The sequence below is a fragment of the Laccaria bicolor genome, genomic scaffold (assembly GCF_000143565.1).
Source record: "Laccaria bicolor S238N-H82 LACBIscaffold_7 genomic scaffold, whole genome shotgun sequence".
Lineage (NCBI taxonomy): Eukaryota > Fungi > Basidiomycota > Agaricomycetes > Agaricales > Hydnangiaceae > Laccaria > Laccaria bicolor.
The window spans coordinates 1,357,445-1,380,769 of record NW_001889878.1 but is presented as its reverse complement, the minus strand read 5'-3'; the positions used below and the strand labels follow the sequence as shown (position 1 = coordinate 1,380,769).

At 50.0% G+C, this 23,325-nt stretch overlaps 9 protein-coding genes across 9 annotated transcripts; 6 read left to right on the top strand and 3 right to left on the bottom strand.

The window, feature by feature from the left end:
- Positions 1-2,000: 2,000 nt before the first annotated feature.
- Positions 2,001-7,060, bottom strand: LACBIDRAFT_385169 (uncharacterized protein; the record flags this gene model as incomplete). The annotated part of the gene is made up of 11 exons (XM_001878870.1): positions 2,001-3,197; positions 3,276-3,379; positions 3,516-4,245; positions 4,295-5,884; positions 5,933-5,989; positions 6,040-6,078; positions 6,136-6,215; positions 6,274-6,339; positions 6,391-6,762; positions 6,819-6,872; positions 6,931-7,060. The coding sequence occupies 11 exons, from the start codon at positions 7,058-7,060 to the stop codon at positions 2,001-2,003; spliced, it is 4,419 nt and encodes a 1,472-aa protein (XP_001878905.1).
- On the top strand, positions 6,314-6,700 carry LACBIDRAFT_317409 (uncharacterized protein; the record flags this gene model as incomplete). Its single annotated transcript, XM_001879085.1, has 1 exon — positions 6,314-6,700. The coding sequence occupies one exon, from the start codon at positions 6,314-6,316 to the stop codon at positions 6,698-6,700; it is 387 nt and encodes a 128-aa protein (XP_001879120.1).
- Positions 7,061-9,134: 2,074 nt separating the features above from the next.
- Positions 9,135-9,716, bottom strand: LACBIDRAFT_317407 (uncharacterized protein). The gene is made up of 2 exons (XM_001878869.1): positions 9,505-9,716; positions 9,135-9,437 (listed from the first exon to the last, which is right to left on the bottom strand). Exons 1-2 carry the CDS (start codon positions 9,563-9,565, stop codon positions 9,256-9,258), a joined length of 243 nt encoding a protein of 80 aa, XP_001878904.1. The 5' UTR covers positions 9,566-9,716; the 3' UTR covers positions 9,135-9,255.
- A 1,330-nt stretch (positions 9,717-11,046) lies between these two features.
- Positions 11,047-11,748, top strand: LACBIDRAFT_317406 (uncharacterized protein; the record flags this gene model as incomplete). Its single annotated transcript, XM_001879084.1, has 3 exons — positions 11,047-11,049; positions 11,184-11,223; positions 11,279-11,748. 3 exons carry the CDS (start codon positions 11,047-11,049, stop codon positions 11,746-11,748), a joined length of 513 nt encoding a protein of 170 aa, XP_001879119.1.
- Positions 11,749-13,132: 1,384 nt separating this feature from the next.
- LACBIDRAFT_317404 (uncharacterized protein) lies at positions 13,133-13,344 on the bottom strand (the record flags this gene model as incomplete). The annotated part of the gene is made up of 2 exons (XM_001878868.1): positions 13,133-13,210; positions 13,255-13,344. The coding sequence occupies 2 exons, from the start codon at positions 13,342-13,344 to the stop codon at positions 13,133-13,135; spliced, it is 168 nt and encodes a 55-aa protein (XP_001878903.1).
- A 940-nt stretch (positions 13,345-14,284) lies between these two features.
- On the top strand, positions 14,285-15,253 carry LACBIDRAFT_325489 (uncharacterized protein; the record flags this gene model as incomplete). Its single annotated transcript, XM_001879083.1, is given in 5 exon segments — positions 14,285-14,583; positions 14,689-14,704; positions 14,724-15,069; positions 15,098-15,124; positions 15,183-15,253. The coding sequence occupies 5 exon segments, from the start codon at positions 14,285-14,287 to the stop codon at positions 15,251-15,253; spliced, it is 759 nt and encodes a 252-aa protein (XP_001879118.1).
- Positions 15,254-16,212: 959 nt separating this feature from the next.
- LACBIDRAFT_325488 (uncharacterized protein) lies at positions 16,213-17,079 on the top strand (the record flags this gene model as incomplete). The annotated part of the gene is made up of 4 exons (XM_001879082.1): positions 16,213-16,243; positions 16,368-16,467; positions 16,753-16,843; positions 16,966-17,079. The coding sequence occupies 4 exons, from the start codon at positions 16,213-16,215 to the stop codon at positions 17,077-17,079; spliced, it is 336 nt and encodes a 111-aa protein (XP_001879117.1).
- A 3,746-nt stretch (positions 17,080-20,825) lies between these two features.
- LACBIDRAFT_317399 (uncharacterized protein) lies at positions 20,826-21,141 on the top strand (the record flags this gene model as incomplete). Its single annotated transcript, XM_001879081.1, has 2 exons — positions 20,826-20,832; positions 20,963-21,141. The coding sequence occupies 2 exons, from the start codon at positions 20,826-20,828 to the stop codon at positions 21,139-21,141; spliced, it is 186 nt and encodes a 61-aa protein (XP_001879116.1).
- A 1,469-nt stretch (positions 21,142-22,610) lies between these two features.
- On the top strand, positions 22,611-22,921 carry LACBIDRAFT_317397 (uncharacterized protein; the record flags this gene model as incomplete). Its single annotated transcript, XM_001879080.1, has 2 exons — positions 22,611-22,852; positions 22,906-22,921. 2 exons carry the CDS (start codon positions 22,611-22,613, stop codon positions 22,919-22,921), a joined length of 258 nt encoding a protein of 85 aa, XP_001879115.1.
- Positions 22,922-23,325: the final 404 nt, after the last annotated feature.

Below are 23,325 nucleotides of genomic sequence, written 5' to 3'. Positions count from 1 at the left end.
AAAAGAATAAAAAACTTAAAACAACAGTAAAGGGCCAAAATAACAAAGGCGTCATGAGTGGAACATGATGCACTTCCACAATAGGTAAAACTTGAAAAACAATGCCCCCATCGTTTCGCCAAGAAAAAGAAAAAGAAAAACTCAGTGGAGAGGAAGGGCATCAAGTGCCCAAACTTCTAGGTCACAGATATTGGAATCTTTGAGGAGGTTTTCATGAACATGTGTATTTGCAATAGATGAGGATGCAGTGTAGCGAATGAATTCAATAGTGTTATGGTCCATGGGGTCGAGTTCTGCAATTGCAGGGTAAAAGCAATGATGAAGGTTGTGTGAAGTGAAAGTGTATGGAGTGACAGCTGGGAAAATACACAAGGGAACGATTGTCATGACCACAACAACAACCCATCCATGACAACAACACGTCCATGTCAACGACGTGTCCATGACCATGACACAACCATGACCACAGCACATCAACATCCACTCCCTTCCCTTCTCTCTCCTCTCCATCACTCCCTTCCCCTCCCTCTCCCCTCCATCACTCCCTTCCCCTCCCTCCCCCCTCCATCATTCCCTTCTCCTTCCTCCTCCATCAATCCCTTCCCCTCCCTCCATCAATCTCTTTCCCTCCATCATTCCTCCCCCTCCCCTCCCTCCATCAATCTCTTTCCCTCCATCATTCCTCCCCCTCCCCTCCCTCCTCCATCACTCTACCACCCCTCTCCCTACCACTCCCCCCCCTCTCCATTCACTCTCCACCACCCCTCCCCACTCCCTTTAACATATAAAGTAGTAAAATACATTTATGTAGCTCTCTTCAATAAATACACTTAGATTTTCCTGGTTCAAATAGAAATATCTCAAGAATTCTTAGGATTGAATATGTATAAGGTCTGAGTTGGATTTAATCACATGATGTCTGGCTAAAGTTGGGATTTTCTGTAATTTGCACAAGGCAGAGTCCATGTTGAAACTCTGATTGAATCCAACTGGAGGCCACTTGGATTCCAGGCGGAGTCCATGTGGAGTCCAGATGGATTTTCAATGAAATTGTAGGGTGAGGTCTTCTCCAGATGGATCCCAGATGGAGTCCAGATGGATTTATGGAGTCCATGTGGACTCCATCTGGAATCTGTGGGGGAGGGTAAAGTACACCGGGGAGGGGTGAGGTGTGCAAGCTTGTTGATGGTAAGGAGGCCCACCCACACCAGCTGCTCTTGCAAACAAATAGGCATCCATCTCTTCAGAGATTGCAAAAATGAAACGGCATAGAGCAAATTGTACTGTGCCAGACATCCAATTCTCAAAGAAAAATTGAAGGAAACATTTTTTTCACTGCATCTGAACTAAACCCACCACCTCCCTAGCCAATAAGTGTCACCTTCATGCCTTCCCCACCAATCTTGACATCCACCTTCTCAACCACAAAACCAGCACAAACACCTGACTCATCAGAGTTCTCAATCTCTACACAAAAGACCACCATTGCTTGGCACTCCCTGCTTCTCTCCACTTGCGTTCTTCTTCTGCATTGTTGAGTTCTGCAAGGGTTCCTTCCATTTCTGGAAGGAGAATGTAGGGACAAAGACAGTGCACATGCAGACTTGGAATTGGGAGACTATTAGGAGTGTATAGTGGTAGGATTTTTGGAGTGTTGGGAGGGATTTTCAGATGGCTGTCATTTGATAAGGGGAAGCAGAAACCGCAGGCTCAGCTGACAGCAAGACAAATGTCCAATGCAATTGAAAATTTGTTTATGCTGAGGTGCAGGGCTGATAACCTGTTGACAAGTAGAGGGAAACAAGACATGTGGACAGAATAAGACAATGAAGTAGCTATGTAAATACAACTGTCTGGAAGCTACTGAAGTCTTGACTACAGAACTAAGTCCAACACTACTGAATACCCACCAAATCTATCTGAGTTCTATTGCATATAGGATATAATCTTCATATTTGGATATGTAGGTTGGATATCTATGATATGAAAACAGGATATGTTTAGGTGGGTGTGTAACAGCCAGCCCAATCATGGCCGATCTTGCAACCTCGAAAGTTGATGATGGCAGATGGTTGACGGGAAATTACAAGAAGGGTGTATGGATAAGCCACCTCTGGCACCCACATGAGCCGATATCCACCAAGTACAGAACACATCCAAGGGTATCGATCAGTAGTCCAAGCAGGGTAAGGATCATCTAAGGTGTCACAGGTGTTATCAGCAGGAGAGGTAATAGAATTTTGTGGATGTGTGTGAATATTTGGCACCTTCACCTGAGCTCCTGTTGATGCCTCCCATACTCGCACAGAGTTGTCCCATGAGCCAGAGACGATGTGGGTGCCATCAGTGGAAAAGGCGACAGAGCAGATGGCTTCTGTGTGGCCATTGAGCACCCTCAGCTCAGCCCCAGTTGATACATCCCACACCCGCACAGATTTGTCACATGAGCCAGAGACAATACAGGTGCCATCAGTGGAGAAGGCAACGGCTTGGACCCAACCTGTGTGGCCATTGAGCACCTTCAGCTCAGCCCCAGTTGATGCATCCCACACCCTCACAGAATTGTCATCTAAGCCAGAGACCATATGAGTGCCATCAGTGGAGAGGGTGACAGAGGAGATGGATTGCATGTGGCCATTGAGCACCTTCAGCTCAGCTCCAGTTGATGCATCCCACACCCGAACAGATTTGTCATATGAGCCAGAGACAATGTGCGTGCCATCAGTGGAGAAGGTGACAGAGGTGACAGCATTTATGTGGCCATTGAGCACCTTCAGCTCAGCCCCAGTTGATGCATCCCACACCCGCACAGATTTATCACATGAGCCAGAGATGATGCGGGTGCCATCAGTGGAGAAGGCAACAGATGAGACACCTGACATGTGGCCATTGAGCACCTTCAGCTCAGTCCCAGTTGATACATCCCACACCCGCACAGATTTGTCATCTAAGCCAGAGACCATGCGGGTGCCATCAGTGGAGAAGGCAACAGACGTGATGGATTGCATGTGGCCATTGAGCACCTTCAGCTCAGCCCCAGTTGACACATCCCACACCCGCACAGATTTATCATATGAGCCAGAGACAATGTGGGTGCCATCAGTGGAGAAGGCAACAGATGAGACACCATCCATGTGGCCATTGAGCACCTTCAGCTCAGTCCCAGTTGACACATCCCACACCCGCACAGATTTGTCCTATGAGCCAGAGACAATGTGGGTGCCATCAGTGGAGAAGGCAACAGACGAGACAGATTGCATGTGGCCATTGAGCACCTTCAGCTCAGTCCCAGTTGACACATCCCACACCCGCACAGATTTATCCCATGAGCCAGAGACAATGCGGGTGCCATCAGTGGAGAAGGCAACAGAGTTGACACCTTCATGTGGCCATTGAGCACCTTCAGCTCAGTCCCAGTTGACACATCCCACACCCGCACAGATTTATCATATGAGCCAGAGACAATGCGGGTGCCATCAGTGGAGAAGGCAACAGACGAGACACCTACATGTGGCCATTGAGCACCTTCAGCTCAGCCCCAGTTGACACATCCCACACCCGCACAGATTTGTCATCTGAGCCAAAGACGATGTGGGTGCCATCAGTGGAGAAGGCGACAGACAGTATGGACACTTCCATGTGGCCATTGAGCACCTTCAGCTCAGCCCCAGTTGATGCATCCCACACCCGCACAGATTTGTCACATGAGCCAGAGACAATGTGCGTGCCATCAGTGGAGAAGGCAACAGACGAGACCCAATACATGTGGCCATTGAGCACTTTCAGCTCAGCCCCAGTTGACACATCCCACACCCGCACAGATCTGTCTATTGAGCCACTGACAATGTAGGTGCCATCAGTAGAGAAGGCGACAGACAAGATGGAAGCCCTGTGGCCCTTAAGTAGCTTCAACTCAGCCCCAGTTGATGCATCCCACACCTGCACAGAATTGTCTGAGCCAGTGACAATGTGGGTGCTGTCAGTGGAGAAGGCAACAGAGTAAATGGATGCATCCATTTCTATTACTATCAGTGGCACATCACTAGCCTTCCTATGAGTGAAGGATGGGATGCCACGGAACTTTTCTCTCCACTGTTGAGACATAATGGATCCTGTTGACCAGGACGCCAATGTTGAGATATACAAGTGTGGTGTAGACAAAGCTGGTGGATTTCCAGCAAAGTATGTGGCAAAATTGCGTGCCTCAGCAATGTTGGCAGCAAGCTCAGCTTCCTTGTTCATATTCTGACTAAAAGCTTTAGAAGCAGTATATATCAAGTGACAATATTCTCACCTTCAGAACCCACCCACATGTGTGCTGAAGCATTGTGCTACACTTACCACTGGATCCAAGTAGGTTCATAGCCTCAATCCAAAAGAGAACACGAATACAGAGGAAGTCAGTGATATAGTCACTGAGATCCTCCCCATCTTTTTGACCAGTTTGGGCCAAATGCTGAGCCCAGTGCCGACAGGCATACCTCAGGACCGGTTTGATATTGGTGCCAACCCGCTGCATCAGCTTTGGGTCCTCAGTGTCAAGTAAAAACGAGGATGTTATGTCACCGATATTGAAACGGAGCAACTCCTTCATGCGGTCAAAGCAACATTTCGTAAGAAAAGCATGGTGTTGGGCCTGATCACATGTTGCGGACATCTGATGACTGCCAAGCTTGAATGTTGAGCGAGCATGATTGAAGACAAAGTCAGGAAATGATGCATGGTACCAAAGGACCTGGCCATCTTTGCAATAAAGAACTGCATGAAGTTCTTTCAAGACGGTGATTGCAGTCTCTTCAGATTCAGAGAGGAGGGCAGCAGTAAAAGACGCTGGTGTGCGTTCGAATGTACAGAGGAAGGTATGGAGAATGCGCAAACGAGAGTTGAAGAGGTCACGGTCAAGGTTACAAAAGGCATCAAGCATGATTTGTTGGTAGAGCTTGTCAATGAGCAATGGCTGCTGTGCACCCGATGACGAAAATGATTGCCCCTCACACAGCTTTTCCAGTAGAATGCGTTGCTCATTTTCTGTTATCGGTCGAGTGCCACGTGGTGTCAAATACCTCACGATGGTTGCTGCTGCAATAAAAAGGCCGCCTGCTAGCTGTTCCATAGTCTCGCGCTCCGGCTTGTCTGCAAAGTTTGGAAGTTTGGTCTGTAAGTACTGGGTGATATCTAGTCCTACACGCTCAATCGGCACGTCTTGCAGGCGGCAGACTGCCTTGAACGAGAAGGTCTTGCAGAGGTTCTCGATGCGACGATCTGGCCGGCTCGTGATAAGAAACTTGAGACCTCGCAGGCGACGCTGGTTGATTGTCTCGAGTAAGTTTTGAAGAAACAGAGACCCTCCATCGGCCTCGATCTCATCCAATGCGTCAACGACGATGAGGTAAGGTGGGAGCTCCACATGACGTCCGGATTCGGACTGCTGCCATGGGCCCACAAGGAGGTCCTTCATTTGCTTGGTGAGCTTGTTGACTGAGTCGAACCTATCTGCTTCATGCAAGGCATGGGCGTACGATCTCGACTTGCGAGCAAGCTGGTATACAAGGGTAGGAATGATGTGGATCTGTCGTTTTGTCTCCTCAAATTGGCGGGAGCAGAGAAAGTTCCCGCCTAAGACGGTGTGTGGTCCAGTATCCTCAAGCTCATCGAAGTGTTCAGCGATGGTATATGCGATCGTTGTCTTTCCAGCGCCAGCTTGGCCGGTCAGCCAGAAGACAGGTGGGCTGTCCGCCGAGATGTCGTCAGCCCATGCAATTATCTCCTTTAGAATTTGCTCGCGAGTGCCTGCGGTGCATGGTTCACGGGTCACTGTCGCCCCGGCCCCCAAGTCAGCGTCGTAGATCGCCTTACGAGCGAGAAGTGGGTCAAGTTTTGTGAGCTGTAGAATGATTTAGTGCTCATCCTGGTTGAGGAATCTGATGTTTACCCTGAGTTCGGCGAGTATACTATCCACCTTTCTCTCGGTCCTCCATGCGAGGTCAATCTAGATGATGAATGAGCAAATTTGTAACCCAAGAGGACAATAGCATCGACCCTTGAATTCTTCGTAGCCTCGTCCTCGTGATTATTGATCTATAAGAGGTCCAGCGCCATCAGCTTGTTGGGTGAGTATCTGACTGTTCCACTCACAATGTTGAACGTGCCGCCGCTAATCGCAAAGTGATGAGCATCGGGGAAAAAGTTGGTTTCTCCTGCTCCGCAGCCGTTACCTTTATAAAGAGTTCAATGATCAGCTTTATTTATATATTGTGATGACGGCTTTCTCACCTGTAATGGCCATGGGGCCCACACCACCCCATGGGCGAGCATGTTGAGAAGGGTACAGTTCACCTTCTTCAAGAATATTCAAGTTTTGACTGATGAACATATAACGATTCTTCTCACCTATCCCTGCGTGGTGTACTTGAGGTGGGAAATGCCCCCCGAGATAACCATCACTGCGAAGATCCGCTTGCTCCCCTCCCAAGGGGATTCTTTGAAGCTCGTGGAAAGCATCGTGAATACGAGGATAAGCGCGTTGACGGTTCATTGTTGGACAAGGAATATGCGGGAGAAAGACCGGGCTGTTATTGAGCGGTTGAGGGAGATTGTCGAATCTGTTGAAGGGTTGGGGAGGGGTATTGCTGTCATTTGGCATGGTCATTGTATGAGCTGGAAGGACGCGTTGAGGGTGCGGGAGACGAGGCGCCGATAAGACGCCGGAGCCTGAAGGGCCTAAAATCTTGGGTGTGGCACTGTTGGAAGAGGTAACAAGATCTTGGAAGTGGATCAGACTTGCACAGTTTACGAAGCTGAGTTAATATGGTACCCACCTTCCCACAAAGCGGTATTACTGTCTAGTGGAGAGCGAAGGCCCGTAGGTCCATCTGCAGTGCCGAAATGTTTAAATCAGGTGCGAAGAGGTTTTATCTGTGTTGGGCGTACCGACTAGCATACCAGCGATATTCGTTCTGCTTGTATCGAGTGAAGTGTGGTTTTTCTGCCTCTTTGCAGTTCTTGCGTCGTTTCCTTCCAGTCCAGGTGAATGAACAGAGTCGATAGAACCCAAATTCATATTTGTCGATGGACCAGCCGAGTCTCTGGGTTTGGTGCGCTTCCCACGATTTCCAACTTTCTCCATTTGCTCGATTGTTGCAGTGGAGGAGGTTGAACGTTGAACGTTGAAAGAGGAGATGAGAGTGAGCGGCAAAAACAGGTACGAAGCAAGGCGGCTGCATCGCAATATAGCAGCATCAGGTGATCAGTGTCCCAAATCTCTTCCACCTCTTCCTCCGCCTCGCTGTCCTCCCCATTATCCCCGCCATGGCAGCCCAACTCTCAGCTCGCCAACAAACAGATTTGTACGCGCGACCTATATCCATCCATCTTTGCCACTAACGTTCACCTTCATCATATGATCAGGTGTAAATCTTTGATTACATCCACACGGCCGTATTCACAAAAACGTACGACCAGTTACGAGAGGAAGCCCCTCATTTGGTGTTTATACCCCCCCCCCCCTTACCACTTGATCACTGATTTGACCTTCCTTCGACAAGCTCGAGTTTAAACCCGACCCCACCTCGCCCTCTAGCGGGTTGTTCGTCAAGAAATGGACGAGCGTGATCAGGATACAGAAAAAGGTGTGTTCCAACCTCGTTACTTTGTTTCCCTCATGAAATGAACGACGCCTCGATTCGTAGATTAAAGCCCTCGAAGGATTATCGCATACCTCGACCTCTGATGGCTCGAAACGCGCAAATAAGGAATGATTGATGATTGCCTAACGAACCCGCCAAATATATTCTCATCGGGCACAAGCACAAAATCAACGCTGTTAGCCTTGACCCTCTGTACTCCGTTATAGCGTCAGCCTCTGTAGAGGCGCCGGTGAAAATCTGGGACTGGGATTCGGGGGAATTGGAGAGGACGTTGAAGAGCCATACGAAGGTGGTCCCGGATTGTCAGTTTGATTCGACGTTTGGGTGAGTGTTTTTGTAGTACTGCCGAGTGGTCATGTGGGCTAAGGGGTTGCATATAGCGACGTGTTCGGACGATCTCTTTATGAAGCCGTGAACGTTCCTGATGACTACAAGATTTTGCTACCCTTGGAGGGCACGAACACTCCATCTCGGGTGTTTCCTTCTGACCAGGGGACAATCAGGTCGTTTCCTCCAGTCGGGATCATACAGTCAGGATGTGGGATATCCAAACAAGTCATACGACCACAGGAAGAATGGATCCGGTCTGCCATTCCCAGTCTGGACAGTCTGCTTCTCTTACCATGTTCAGACGATCATGTACGCGTTTCGTTCCCAGGCCTTAAACGCTCTTCATTCCTTACCTTCTTCTGCTTCCTTTCAGACGGCACGAATTACGGACTTAGTCTTCCGCACTAAAGGCGGAAATGCGACGTCACGACAACCATATCGAATGCGCCGTATTCGTAGCTCCAGTATCTATTTCATCTGTCCGAGAACTGGTAGTTGTGGTGAATCCTTTCTTCATCCCCTGTGGAGTTGCTGAATCGAGCATAAATGTGTCTAGCCTTCCACCGTCCAGTCCGCGAAAGTCGACTCCCTGGGGATCTCCTTCGTCATAACGGGGTCTCGTGACAAGACGATCAGGCTCTGGGACGCGTTGAGGGGTCAATGTTTATGGGCTTTTGTCAGTTTTCTGCCTACAGGTTGCATCTTATCTTTCCTAACACCTCGAACTCCAGGTCGGCCCCGACGGCTGGGTTCAAGCAGTGACATGTGGGAAATACCTCATCTCAGTAGCGGACGACCATACCCTGCAGATTTGGGACTTGAAGACAGGCCGATGCTTGCGAAAAGGTTTTCTTTACCCTCACTTTCCCTTCGTTCTTAACTATCTACTCCCAAGCTCTTGCCAAACACGACCAAACAAGCATCCTCAGTGCTTGGAGTGTCGAGGCCCGACACTCCAACGACGAGCCAGAGAGGACCGTTAATGTTTTGGCTACGGATGGAACGGATGGGGTACGTTGCTATGGCTCTACCACCGTCTGACGTCGAACCTTAAAGTTCTTGATTTCAGCTGGTTAAGATCTGGAACCCTGATCTCCGTCGTCCGTCTGCTTTCTGAGGATGTGGGTCGTTAGTGGTCTTACTTCCCAAAAGCAACACTTGCTCCCGGCTTGCTTGACTGACGGCCCACTACCACCGTCTTACAGTCCCTTCTCATCATCCATGCCTTGCTGGTGGTATCGGACACAAAGCGAGCCACCAAAATTCTCCAGCCGTTCCGTCAGGAGAGCTTGTCGATGATAGTGCGGGCCGAGAAGAGAGCGACGATGGTCGAGGGGATGATCCTCAACCTGTTGGTCTGGTAACTGGGGTAGAAGAAGAATGAAGTCCATGGAGGACGAGGAGGATAACGACGGGTGAAGGAACATGGCTGATCGATTGGGTTGTTATTAACTTGGCGTTCTGGAAACACGCTGAAGAACTGAGTAGCTGGCCTTTCAATCGACAGATTAGACCAAGCTTTACTTACGTTCAGGACGCCGGTCCCGATCATGGTTTAGAAGACAATAAGCTCTCCGACGCAGGCGCATTGCTGGCCCCAGCGTCAGCACTCAAAACACGCTGCGGTGCGCCGCGATTGTTTGCCTTTCTTAGGAGGGTTCGAGGTCTAGCATAGTGGGTGTTAGGGGAGCTGAGGGCGTGGAGATGGTGCCGTTGCTGGCAGGATTAAGTCAGTAGATAATTTGGCCAATGAGACGCTTGTCGATATCCCCGCAGAGAGCACACTACCCGCCTATCCAGGGGGGCGCGTAAGGAAAGAGAAATTTTCACGACATGACTGAGTCGGACTGATGTGGCGACGTGTTCTTTGTGTAAAAAGGGCCCTTGGGAGTATTGCAGAATAAGGGAACTTGTGGGCAGTTAAACTCGCATTCAAGCTCTGCTTTGTAGAGGTTCATATGTCCCAAGACAACTGACAAAGTTTTCAGAGCAAATAATCATTCGAAGCCAATACTTAATGTACAAGAAAAAACCGTCTTCGTCATGGTTTGACCAAACCGTCGAAACCACATCGTAGCCAGGTGCAGGAATATGACAACCGCCTACCAAACTCTACATCAGCCCCTGCCAGCGAGAGAAATTGCTAATGGCGTGAGCGGCATGTCGTGCTGTGGCTTGCAAGAGAAGTGAACGCAGCGGACGGGTTTGACGTTGATAACCTTGTGCGACGCGAGCATGTCGAGGGAGAGTGCATCTTGTGTGAATTCAGCTGTGGAGTGGGGCTCTGGTGCCCCTTGGGGAGCATTGCTACAGATGGTTGTTGGCGGGTTGGTTGGTAGTTGAGCAGGGCACATCCCCATCCACGTCCACATTGTCCGACGAAGGCCCACTGCCTGCGTCAGGAATCCTCACATATACCTCCCTCAACTCGATCGCACCGTCCACGTCACCGATTGTGGGGACAGGCACGGTGGAAGATTGTGCACCTCGACGCGAGCGGTTTGAGGATTCCGCTGATAACCGAGACTTTTCTTACTAAGTTCATGAGATGAAGAGTAAATGGGGGGGGATGGACGTACTATAGCCCTGCGAAGAGGTTTTTCACTGGCAAGTGTTGAAAACATCGGCTATGGGTGATGTCGTTGGCGTGCGATGTTCTGCAGGTATAGGTAGCAATCGGTACGTTGTCAACGTACCGATTGCTCTCGAACACTGTTCTGGCCTAGCATATTCCTAGAAACGCGCTGGTCTTTGCTCGGAACCTTGATCAAGCAAGACTTGAGTAAGACGTTGTATGGTCGTGTAAGTAAACGCCTACCTTGATATTTCCGTTTTCCCTCAGCTGGCGAGAACTCGGGAGTACCCATTCAGCGTCCCCTTCGATCTTGTCTTTTGAAGGCGAAGAGTTGACTGGATAAGAGGAGGGATGGCATGGTCATATGAAGAGGGAAATGGTGGAGAGCCTCTGACCAGGCCGTTATGACGTAGCGCGTAAGATGCACGGTAAAGTCACATGTTGATTCGAGCTTCTGACGACCATCTTGTAGATTATTTATGGCCGAGATACTTCATGGTGAGCTTATTTCCTTCTGGCCTCACATCAATCCTTCCAAAAGACGCGTTGTGGATCCTCGTGGCACGGGAGTCCGAGCGCGTCTGGTTGGTGGCAACAAAATTTACCACTGATACTGACGACTTCTTATGCAGAACCTATCGCAGCCGATTCGAGTCCCTGGCAAGTCCCTGGGTGAGTTTTCGACCTCCTCTATATGAATCTAATAACCTTCGAGATTTACATCCAGACACTCTCGGGAGTCACATTCTTCTCCTAGTCTATTCCGACCTCGGAAATAAAATCCGCAGACCAGGAAGTTTGAACGGGACAACGCATGCCACTGCAACTCCACCGCTCACTCGCTCTTTTCATCCATCTCTACCAACTCCGGTGTCGGGTACTCGAGCACGCCTCACAAAGGGCCTCCAGCATACGGCACCACTGCTCTATCACGCCCAGCTCAACACACTCCGCAGACACTTCATCCCCGATCTCATTGCTCGCGTTTCGGACCTTTGTGGACCCAAAATTGCAACCCTCACTCCGCGGCGGAATACACCTACACTGTCACATTGGACTTGTCCAACCTCCGCTCGTACGTCCACTGTGCTCGCCATTCCTCCTCAAATTTCTCAGAGTGATACAGAGCCAGTCAAAGGGTGCCACTTCAACGTCATTTTTCGAACCTGGTCCGCACTATCGGCTCGACGACAGTAACCTCGACCCATCCATCGTCCGTTTCCGTCACGATTCATCATCCTCCACTAGACATCGAAACGAAGAAGCTGTGAGTCCGTGTCGTCTGAAAGGCCTTCCCGACGATCGAAGTCAGTCGGGAGGACTGTGAAAAGAGCCAAGACATAGTTGGCGGTGGGGAAGGGCACGTTGCTGATGCAGAGGTAAAAATTGAACTGCGAAGGTCAACTGTCGTTGACCGCTGCTTTTGAGAGTGGGCGAATGTGGCTGTGTGAGGGAATACGCTGGACTTTCAGTGCAGCTAGCTGGTAAATAATCGTTAGCTACCGAAGGTTCGGAATCGAAAAGGGTGTAAACTCACTTGACACTCCCAAACCGAGGTAAGCATGGCCAATGTGGGGACTCGAAGAAGCAAATATATTGGCACCCGAAGTCCGTCTTTGAAAAGTTTGCAGCTATGAAAATGGATGTCCAGAGAAGGTGAACTCGACAATGAGCCGGTTACTCACTTTGAGAGATCGGCACTGAAAAAGTTGTTGAGACGAAAAAAAGGAGACGTGTAGATTGCGTACCGTTATCAGGTACTGAGACTTGACATGCTACCAGAAAGAAGGTCAGCCGAGGCTCCCGCGTTGATCCAGTGCACTGGCAAAGTATGGCCCGATCATCTATCCAATAGACGTGTTCGGCGCTGACAACGGACTTCAATCTCTCGTCGAGGCAAAACTCTTGGTGGAGAGCAACGTCATGGTCGCAAATGGCATCGGTCGATACGAAGCTTGAGCGTGAGTACTCTGGGGTCGCTAAGGAGAGATAGACGAGACTTCTTCGAGAAGAACAATGTCGGGAAACTTGGGTCCTGTAGAAATGGGGCCGAGGATGAGCTCGGAGAGTGCGACGGGCCTCGACTGGGAGGCCTGGATATTCCAAGATGTGAGGGAAAGCGTCTGCTGGGGGGAAAGAATGCCTCTGGGTGATTGGGTCATGCGGGCCGCACAAAGGTATGGCTGCCGTTCAGCGTCGGCTGGCGTGGTCGAACAAAAAGTGCACGGCCGCGTCTGCTGCTGCTACAGCCACCAAGGTGCCAGTCGATCGTGAGTGACAAAAAATATCCCGGGCGATTGGAGTAAGATGGTAATCTGGTAGCGAGATCAGACCAGTTTCTATATAGAAAATTAGGCATAGTTTTAGACGCTTGTAGTAGGAAATGATACATACGGATAGAACACACAAAAGACTTATCCAAAAGCAACGCTGTTCTATCAAAAAAATTTAACCTGCATCATATTAAATCACAACAGATAACCAAAGACCCACCTCTTAATCGCCCCCCCTCCTTTGCTTCCTCAAATAATAGCACATACTTCCCGCAATACACAAATCCTGGACCCCACAAACGTCACACTCAACAGCCACTGAAGAATGGCGGAATGAGGTTCAAGAGGACCAGTTTACAGGGCTCTTTGGTGGACCACAGCGAATTCTGGTGAGGCGTTATTTAGTAATTGCGAGAGGAAGAGGACGTACAAACCACTTTAAGATATGCAGGTCATTATAATTACGAAAGCCTGAGGTGGAGAAGTAGATGTAGGTCTGCACCGTCACGATCCCGAACATGAAGCTTAGCACAGTAGATTCTAGACCCTGTATCGGGGAGTTCGAGGTAAGATACCTAGAGGGGCGTGGGTTCTTGCAGGAAGATACCTACACAAGAGATGAATCCGAGATGACTTGAACACCGCTAGAGAGCTTGAAAGACACGTCTCATGCTCTCCTCTCTTTTGGGAGGGGATCTGCTGTGGAAGTATATCTGGAGGGGATTGGATACTTGTACTTGATGGTCAATCGAGGGAGGTTGTGCGAGCATCACATCCGCGTTTACGGAAGTAGCAGATATTTATTTGGGCGCATTTATATTTATCCTGATCACCACGACGCCATGGACGCCAGCTCTTTTACACTTGCACGAAGCCCTTATCAAAGCGTATGGACGGGAATTCAAGCTCAAGGTGTACGCCGAGGGGATCCTGGGAGACTCGCATACGATGAAGTTTTCAGGATCAGTGGCCTGTAACTTCCATTTCAAAGCGATTCTCATCGGCCAAGGGTGCGAGGAAACCTCCACTGTGCTCCTCCGGCAGACTCTTTCGAGGACGAACGAACACAAACCACTTATATGCTTGAAAACTGCCCCGGCATCGAACCAGACTTTATGACTCCACACCCTCTCTCCAACCTTCCTCGCTCAATCAAAGGAATCATCAAGTACATGCGTACCAAAGGGACCTCGTCACCCAATCTGCACGCGGCTACATATCCATAGCCAAAACCTCAGGATACCAACTCACTGCCCATCACACTCCTCCTCTCCTCCCCTTCCCCCGTCTTTTCACCTCAGGACGAGTCACCTCCAACCTCCTCGGCCATTCTAGTTAAACACGAAAATATCCAACGTGAAGGGTATATCTTCCAAGGCCCCAACACAGAATAAACAACGCTCCTCCTCTTCCCATTCCCATCACCTCCGACTTCCAATGGAAGCAAACCGAAAGAAACGATGATATTCTCCCCGCCCGTCGCAGCGCTCTGCGGTTTCCTCTGTTCACCAAATGCACTGAGGCCAGGTGTGTGCGGTATCTGGCCCGCTGCACCCTCTCCCTGCGGATTTCGACGCTTGGGCCGATGTTTGCTTGTGTCTGTGAAGCGATGGGGCCAAGGGACATGGGGGAGTGTAGTATGGTGGATTTATGCGGGAATGCGGGATATGCTGGTGTCTGGGGGGTCGTTTGGGCGTCGAATGTGGGTCCTAGGCGGTGATTTGCTTCCGTTCTTGTGGATGGAGATAGGAACACAGATGTAAGTAGCGGTGGAGCGGTGGAGGGGCGCAAGAAGTGGTCGGGAATTTGTGGCCGCCACTGGAGGTCCCATGACAAGTTCGTGCCATGTCCTTTTTTTTTTGAGATGCTGCAATGCTGATGTAAGTTACACTACCAGAGCTCTCGACCTCCTCTTCAAATTCTTCACCTCCTGGTGTCTCCGTATCGTCCCGACGCTCATCCTTCAAGACATGTACCGAGCAATCGTTGTTCCCCGCTCCCACACCCTGCCCAAGACGCCATTACTCGCCCATGCTGCATAAGGCTCTCGTAGCGCTGGGGACAGTGTTTCTCGATGACCCAAACATCCGGGACTTCAAGTCCCGTTGTTGTTTTGCTGATGCTGCGAAGTGCTATCTAGAGGTGGAATGCCAAAAACCTCAGTTGAGCGTGGTGCACGCGTTCGACTTCATGGCTGCCTTCCATGCTTCTCAGGGGGATCAGACCCTTGGGTTCCTCTATTTTGGTCATTGAAGAGAGAGATTGTGTTACAGGCATGAGTGCCCGGATGGGCCAAGTCCGTTAGTACTTTCCCTGTATAATCCTCAACGCAATGTCTCTAAAATCTTTTCATCATAGTGGGTCTAGCTGTCGATTGCTCGGACTGGGTCAAACTCGGTCTCATCGACGAGACTGAGAGGCTTGACTGAAATTGGGCGCACTGGACCACATTCTTGCAGGTGAGTCAATCTTCCATCGTTCATAAATCATCCTCTTACATTCTCTTATGATTTCCCTCAGCACGTGTGTGTGACGTGACTTCTGTGTTACGTCCCCATTGAATTCCTCCTTCCCCCGTCCAAGCTTCGACTTCCGCGTCCTCCTTCTCCGCTACTCCATTCGAACATCTGAATGCATGGCGCTACTGAAATCCAGCGGCCGTCGCTCTTCAGCATGAAGATACCGGAGCAAGGATATATCGACGACAACGCAACCCCAGCTCCGATCGTTGTAGAAGGCCCTCCTCCTGTGAGCATGGACAACATGGGAGATAGACGGGGATACATCCACCAACAACGAGACCCGATCTACTCATTCACAGAAATGCCTTGGTTTCTAGCAAATCAAGCCGATTCTTTGTCGTCGCCATCAAGCTTTGATCTGGGCGGTGCTTTGTGGCGTAGCGTTGAACCGACGAATATTGGGGGAGATCGAGAATACCGTTGTGAGGATGATACGATGACGGATGAGGATCGTGCTGAGCCGAATTACTGGCTTCAGCAGCTGCTGTCGTAGTGAACTTTTTTTGAGCTCATGAAGGAAGTTGTTGGGTCTTTTTCGCTATGCTTTCTTGCGACGCTGTCCTCCATCCTCTCCGCCATGGCTGCTCAACTCTCAGCTCGCCAACAAACAGCTCTGTACGCGTAACGTATATCCATCCGTCGTTGTCACTAACATTCACGTTCATTATGACATTAACAGGCCCAGATTGATGCTCGATTACATCCACACGGCCGGATTCACAAAAACGTTGGACCAGTTACGAGAAGAAGTCCCGGATTTGGTGTTTATACCCCCCTCCATCGCCTTACCACTTGATCACTGATCTAACTTTGCTCCGACAAGGTCGCAACAAGGTTGAGCCGTCTGGTGGGTTGCTGGTCAAGAAATGGACGAGCGTGATCAGGATGCAAAGAAAGGTGTGTTCTAACCTCGCTACTTTACCTCCCTCATGAAATGAACAACGCCTCAATTCGCAGATTTAGGATGTGGAATAACGCCTCGCCCAAAATCAACGCTGATAGCTTTCGTCGGCTTCTGTAGACGCGCAGGTGAAGATCTGGGACTGGGATTCGCGGGAATTGGAGACGTTGAAGAGCCATACGAAGGCGGTCCCGGATTGTCAGTTTGATTCGACGTTTGGGTGAGTGTTTTTGTAGTGCTGCCGAGTGGTCATGTGGGCTAAGGGATTGGATATAGCGTCTTGTTCAGATGATCTGTTTTCAAAGCTGTGGAACATCCCTTGACGACTACAAGAATTTCGACATGGACATTCCATCTCGAGTGTTTCCTTCTCATGAGGAGAAAATTTAGTCGTCTCGTCTAGTCGGAGTCATACTGTCAGAATGTGGGATCTACAAACAAGGTGTGTTTTACCCCACTCCCTCTTTGCCTGATTAAACTCCTCACTGAAGTCATTGTGTTACAGACAATACGGCCACACGAATACTGGATCTGCTCTGCCATTCCAATTTCCCGGTCCGGACGGTCGGCTTCTCTTAACATGCTCAGACGACCACGTAGGCGTTTCGTTCCCAGTCTATAGCGCTCTTCATTTCTTACCTTGGAAGAAAGCACTTAAATCCATTTCTTTCCCCTTCCCTACCTGTGGACTTCCTGAGTCGAACATAAACGTGTCCAGCCTTCCACCATCCAGTCCGCGAAAGTGGACTCCCTTCCCAGCAAATCAAGCCGATACTCCCTCTTCATCACCATCAAGCTTCACTCTGCGCAGTGCATTGTGGCCCAGCGTTGAACTGGTGAATTTCAGGGGAGATCGAGAATACCGTTATGAGGATAATGCGATGACGGATGAGGATCGTGCGAGGTTGAATCATTGGCTTCAGCAGGTGCAGGAGTCGTAGTAAACTCAAGGATGATACTGTTGGGCTTCTTTTGGGCTGTTTCGCTATGCTTTTCTATCGTTTCTTGCGATGTCGCCGTTTTGCACGCCGCCAATGATACCATTTATCTTATACCATACGTCTGACACCTCCCCATTATATGTAAATATGTCAAACGTCGTCGAGAACCAAGTATTCATCAGAACTTGCACCTTTGGAGTTACATAACAAATGCGTCGACATCTGGCCACGATATGGACATCCTCTGCGTAACGCATTCATTCGCAAGGCCTTTGCATCCACGCAAAGAGGAAGATCTATCTACTTCTTGTCAACACATGCATGCATCTAATCACTCATTCGATTGGTCCTGCTTGTCCCGCAGACCTAGAAGACGAACACTCTATCAGTCCACACAGCACACCCAAGACGAGTAACACCTACCTGGGGTGGTACCAAACGAGTCCCAGGGGCGCGCCGGCCGAGGTACCAGTAGAACTGCAGATGTGAAACGCAGGGGGATCTTCCTTCCTCCCTTGAGGCCGACAGGAGACTCGAGGTGATAGTGGGCCGTCAGTCAAGCGAGCCAGGAGCCAAGTGTTGCTTTCGGGAGGTAAGATCACCAACGTCCCACATCCTCAATAAGCAGACGGACGATGGAAATCAGGGTTTCCAGATCTTAACCAACTGAAATCAAGAACATTGAGATTCGTCGTCAGACGGAGGTAGAGGGATAACAACAGTACCTTGTCCGTTCCACCCGTAGCCAAAACATTAACGATCCTCTCTGGCTCGTCGTTCTTCGCGTCCGTCAGGGGTGCAGGTCCCCATGCTACGCATTGTACGAAGGGGCTGTGTGCTTCGACTATCGAGAGGTAGAGAGGGGAAAGAAGAAACGCGTTTAGTTCAGAAAGAAGGGGAAGTGTGGGTGAAGAAAACCTTTTCGCAAGCATCGGCCAGTCTTCAAATCCCAAATCGGCAGGGTATGGTCGTCCGCTACTGAGAGGAGGTATTTCTCACATGGGTGGAAGGTCACTGCTTGAACCCAGCCGTCATGGCCGACCTGGAGTTCATCAAAAACGAGGTGTTAGAAGAGATAAGACCCTATAGAGTAAGAACTGACAAAAGTCCATAAACATTGACCCCTCAACGCGTCCCAGAGCCTGATCGTCTTGTCACGAGACCCTGTTATGACGAATGAGATCCCCAGGGAGTCGACTTTCGCGGACTGGACCGTGGAAGGCTAGATATGTTTATGCTCGACTTAGCAGCAACTCTACGGGAAGAAAGGAAGGGATTTACCACAGCTACCAGTTCCCGCACAGATGGAATAGATACTGGAGGTACGAATACGGCGCATTCGATACGATTGCCGTGACCTCGCATTTCCGCCTTTAGTGCGGATGACTCTAGGTCTGTGATTCGCGCCGTCTGGAAGGAAGATGAGGTCAGGAGTGTAATACATTTATGGACTGGGAGCGAAACGCGTACGTGGTCGTCTGAGCATGTTAAGACAAGTCGACCGTCCGGACTGGGAATGGCAGACCGGATCCATTCTTCGTGTGATCTTATGACTTTTACACAATGACTTCGATGAGGCGGTTAGTTAGGTAAAAAAGGCAGTGGGGGATAACACACCTTGTTTGGACATCCCACATCCTGACAGCATGATCCCGACTCGACTCGACGACGTGAGTGTCTCCTGGTAAAAAAGAAACGCTGGAGATGGAATGTTCGGGTCCTCTGAGGGTAGCGAAGTTCTTGTAGTCATCAGGGACGTTCCACAGCTTCATAAAGAGATCGTCCGAACACGTCGCTACATCGAATCCCTTAGCCCACATGACCACTCTGCAGTTTTAGACAAAACACTCACCCAAAACTTTCCCCGTCGAATTTTACTGACAATCTAAAACCGCCTTCGTATGGCTCTTCAATGTCCTCTCCAATTCCCCCGAATCCCAATCCAGATCTTCATCGCGTCTACAGAAGCCGACGCTACAACATCCTTATATGCGCGTTTCGAGCCATCGGAGGTCTAGGCATGCGATAATTCTTCGACGGCTGGGGCGAGGCGTGATTACAGATCCATAATCTACGAATCGAGGCGCCGTTCATTTCATGAGGGAGGCAAGGTACGAGAGTGGAACACACCTTTTCATGCATCCTGATCACGCTCGTCCAGTTCTTGACCAACAACCCACTACTGGGCCGACCTTGGCGGAGGAGGTAAGGCGAAGATGGGGGGTATAAACACCAAATAGGGAGCTTCCTCTTGTAAGTTTTTGTGAATCCGGCTGTGTAGAGGTAAGTGATCGAGCATCCATTTGTGCCTGTTCATATCATGAAGGTGAACGTTAGTGACAAAGACGGATGGATATAGGTTGCGCGTACAGATCTGTTTGTTGGCGAGCTGAGAGTTGGGCAGCCATGGCGGGGAGGATGGGGAGGACAGCGAGGCGGAGGTGGAAGAGGTGGAAGAGATATTATTTACAGATCACCTGACGACGAACTCAGACATCTCCATGTCGGAGACCGATGCGATGATGCCGTTATATGGGGAGAGCACTTGTTTCGTCACACACAGCGCTGAGTCGAAGCCAACAGGTCATTGAAGAGAGGTTGGACCGACGCAACCTTCGTGAAGATCCATACCCGCGCGAAAACATGATACCTCGTATGCTGTTCCTTGATCTCTTTCAACCAACTTCATGCGGACATCCGATATACACCACTCCATGGACGCGACGCCAGCTCTTCATACACTCTTCTTGCGCTGGCCGAGGGGATCCCGGAAGGGTCGCATACAATGAAGTTTTCTTGTAACTTCTTTCTTCCCCTTCCATCTCAAAGCAATTCTCATCGGCCAAGGGTGCAAGGAAACCTCTGTGCTCCTCCGGCAGACTCTTTTAAGGGTGAACGAACACAATCCACTTATACCCTTATGAACCAATCAATACACCGCTCTCCCCACCCTCTCTCCAACCTTCCTCACTTACTAGTCAAAGGAATCATCAAGTACATACGTACCAAAGGGACCTTGTCACCCAATCCGCACCCGGCTATCCATAGCCCAATTCGCCCATCACACTCCTCCTGTCCTCCCCTTCCCCCGTCTTTTCCCCCCAGGACGCGTCACCTCCAACCTCCTCATCCATTCTGGTTAAACACGAAAATATCCAACGTGAAGGACATATCTTCCACGGCCCCAACACAGAGTAAACAACGCTCCTCTTCCCATTCCCATCACCTCCGACTTCCAACGGAAGCAAACCCAAAGAAACAATGATATTCTCCCCGCCCGCCGCAGCGCTCTGCGGTTTCCTCTGTTCACAAAATGCACTGAGCCAGGTGTGCGCGGTATCTGGCCCACTGCGCCCTCTCCCTGCGGATCTCGACGCTTGGGGTCGATGTTTGCTTGTGTCTGTGAAGCGATGGGGCCAAGAGACATGGGGGAGTGTAGTATGGTGGATTTATGCGGGAATACGGGGTATGCTGGTGTCTGAGGGGTCGTTTGGGCGTCGAATGGGGGGTCCTAGGCGGTGATCTGCTTCCGTTCCTGTGGATGAAGACAGGAACACAGGTGTAAGTGGTGGTGGAGCGGTGGAAGGGCGCTGAAAGTGATCAGGAATTGGTGGCCGCCACTGGAGAAGGAGGTCCCATGACAAGTTCGTTCCATGTTTCTTTTTTTTTCTTTGAGGTGCTGCAATGCTGATGTAAGTTGCACTACCAGAGCTCTCGACCTCTTCTTCAAACTCTTCACCTCCTGGTGCGTCTTCCTTCAAGACATGTGCTGAGCACTCATCGTTCCCCGCTCCCACACCCCGCCCAAGACGCCACATTACTCGCCCATGCTGCATAATGCTCTCATAGCACTGGAGACAGCGTTTCTCGATGACCCAAACATTCGGGACTTGAAGTCCCGTCGGTGTTTTGCCGATGCTGCGAAGTGCTATTTAGAGGTGGAATTCAGTTGAGCGTGGTGCACGCGTTGGATTTCCTGGCTGCCTTCCACGCTTCTCAGGGGGATCATACCCTTGGGTTCCTCTATCTTGGTCATTGAAGAGAGAGATTGTATTACAGGCATGAGTGCCCGGATGGGCCAAGCCCGTTAGTACTTTCCCTGTATAATCCTCGGCGCAATGTCTCTAATTATACTATAGTGGGTCTAGGTGTCGATTGCTCAGACTGGGTCAAACTCAGTCTCATCGACGACAGTGAGAGGCTTGACTGAAATTGGGCGCACTGGACCACATTCTCGCAGGCGAGTCAATCTTTCATCGTTCATAAACCATCCTCTTACATTCTCTTATGATTTCCCTTAGGACGTGTGACAGTGTTGGTCCCTGTACATGGGACGTGACTTCTGTGTCACGTCCCCATTGAATTCCTCCTTCCCCCGTCCAAGCTTCGACTTCCACGTCCTCCTTCTCCGCTACTCCATTCGAACATCTGAATGCATGGCGCTACCGAAATCCAGCGGCCGTCGCTCTTCAGCATGAAGATACCAGAGCAAGGATATATCGACGACAACGCAACCCCAGCTCCGATCGTTGTAGAAGGCCCTCCTCCTCCTGTGAGCATGGACAACATGGGAGATAGACGGGGATACATCCACCAACAACGAGATCCGATCTACTCATTCACAGAAATGCCTTGGTTTCTAGCAAATCAAGCCGATTCGTCGTTGTCGTCATCAAGCTTTGATCTGGGCGGTGCTTTGTGGCCTAGCGTTAAACCGATGAATTTCGGTTATGAGGACGATGCGATGACGGATGAGGATTGTGCTGAGCCAAATTACTGGCTTCAGCAGCTGCTGTCGTAGTGGACTTTTTTTGAGCTCATGAAGGAAATTGTTGGGTCTTTTTCGCTATGCTTTCTTGTGATGTCGCCAATTGCCCGCCGCCAGTGATGCCATTTATCTTGTACCATACGTCTGATACCTGCCTATTGTATGTAAACGTGTACTACTCCGTCAAAAGTTGTCGGAATGAGAATTATTTATTAGCTAACTACGCTGCATAAGCAACTCAGGTAACTACCGAAATAGCGACCTTGCTAGCTAAGTAGTAATCATAAGATCATTACAAGGTGGTACAAGGGGGACGTTGGCCGGACTAGCACTCCCCAAACTGTAAAAGCTACCACCGGTGGCATAACACCAAGTTGAAAGGAAAGGTCTGCAGAGTAAGGAATGGGAAAGCCAAGAAAATAAAAACCACCCTACGGAACGTCAGTATGATCATGTTGAATGACGACGGATGGGCAAAAACAGAAACTTGGCGAGGGTGCATGATGATCAATGGTGCAGTTGATATTCTTGGATGATGGTAAGTGAGGATGTAGGGGCGGAATTGCTGAGGTTGAATGGAGGGAGAGTGGTTGGCTTGGGGGAACTGGCAAGAGCAGCAATCATTGAAGCAGTTGCTAACATGTGGTCGTCGTAATGGCGGGTTCCAAGGGTAAGGAGGCATTTCGTAGGCCTCTGCGCCAACTCAAAACTCCGCCAGGAAAAGATTCAGCTCCGCAGAGTCTTTTCCCCTTGAGCCCCGCTCATCAACCATGGTTGCGACATCGATCCCTGACTCAGTGCCAAAGTTTGGCAGATGCTGGGTTAGGAGAAGTCATCGATGTCGCTTCCCTCTCCTGTGCTGGCCCTCTCTCTCAGACCACGTCTACCCAGCACAGGTAAGCGCTCCGCGCTCTCTTTTTTATGCGCCGCATACTCATCCAAATGTCAGTGATCTCCACACCTAGGCTCCGCCTATCGTTTACTACAAACGCTCTCCAATCACTGCGCATTTGGTGAGGCTTTCGTCATATTGAGCATCATCCTCATTCTTACATCCCTCTAGTTCAGACTTTGTCTGCTAGATTGTAAGAAGCATTGTAAGGCCTCGTTCAGCTCAATACTCATGTATCGTGCCTCTCGCAGAATCTCTTCAGATTTTCTTTGGTTTGGGGCTCGCCTTGCTTCGGCGACCCCTTGTTGTGCTACCATCACCTCGTGATCTCTCCACCTTTGAACAGCGCAGCAGAGGTGTGTCATACCAAGTACTATCACGTGGGGGGAGTTGGACCGTCGTATTGGGTTGGACCATTTCACTATTACATCTCTTCCTTCTTCCACGATCATCTGATGGCCTCCAAGAATTGGTGAT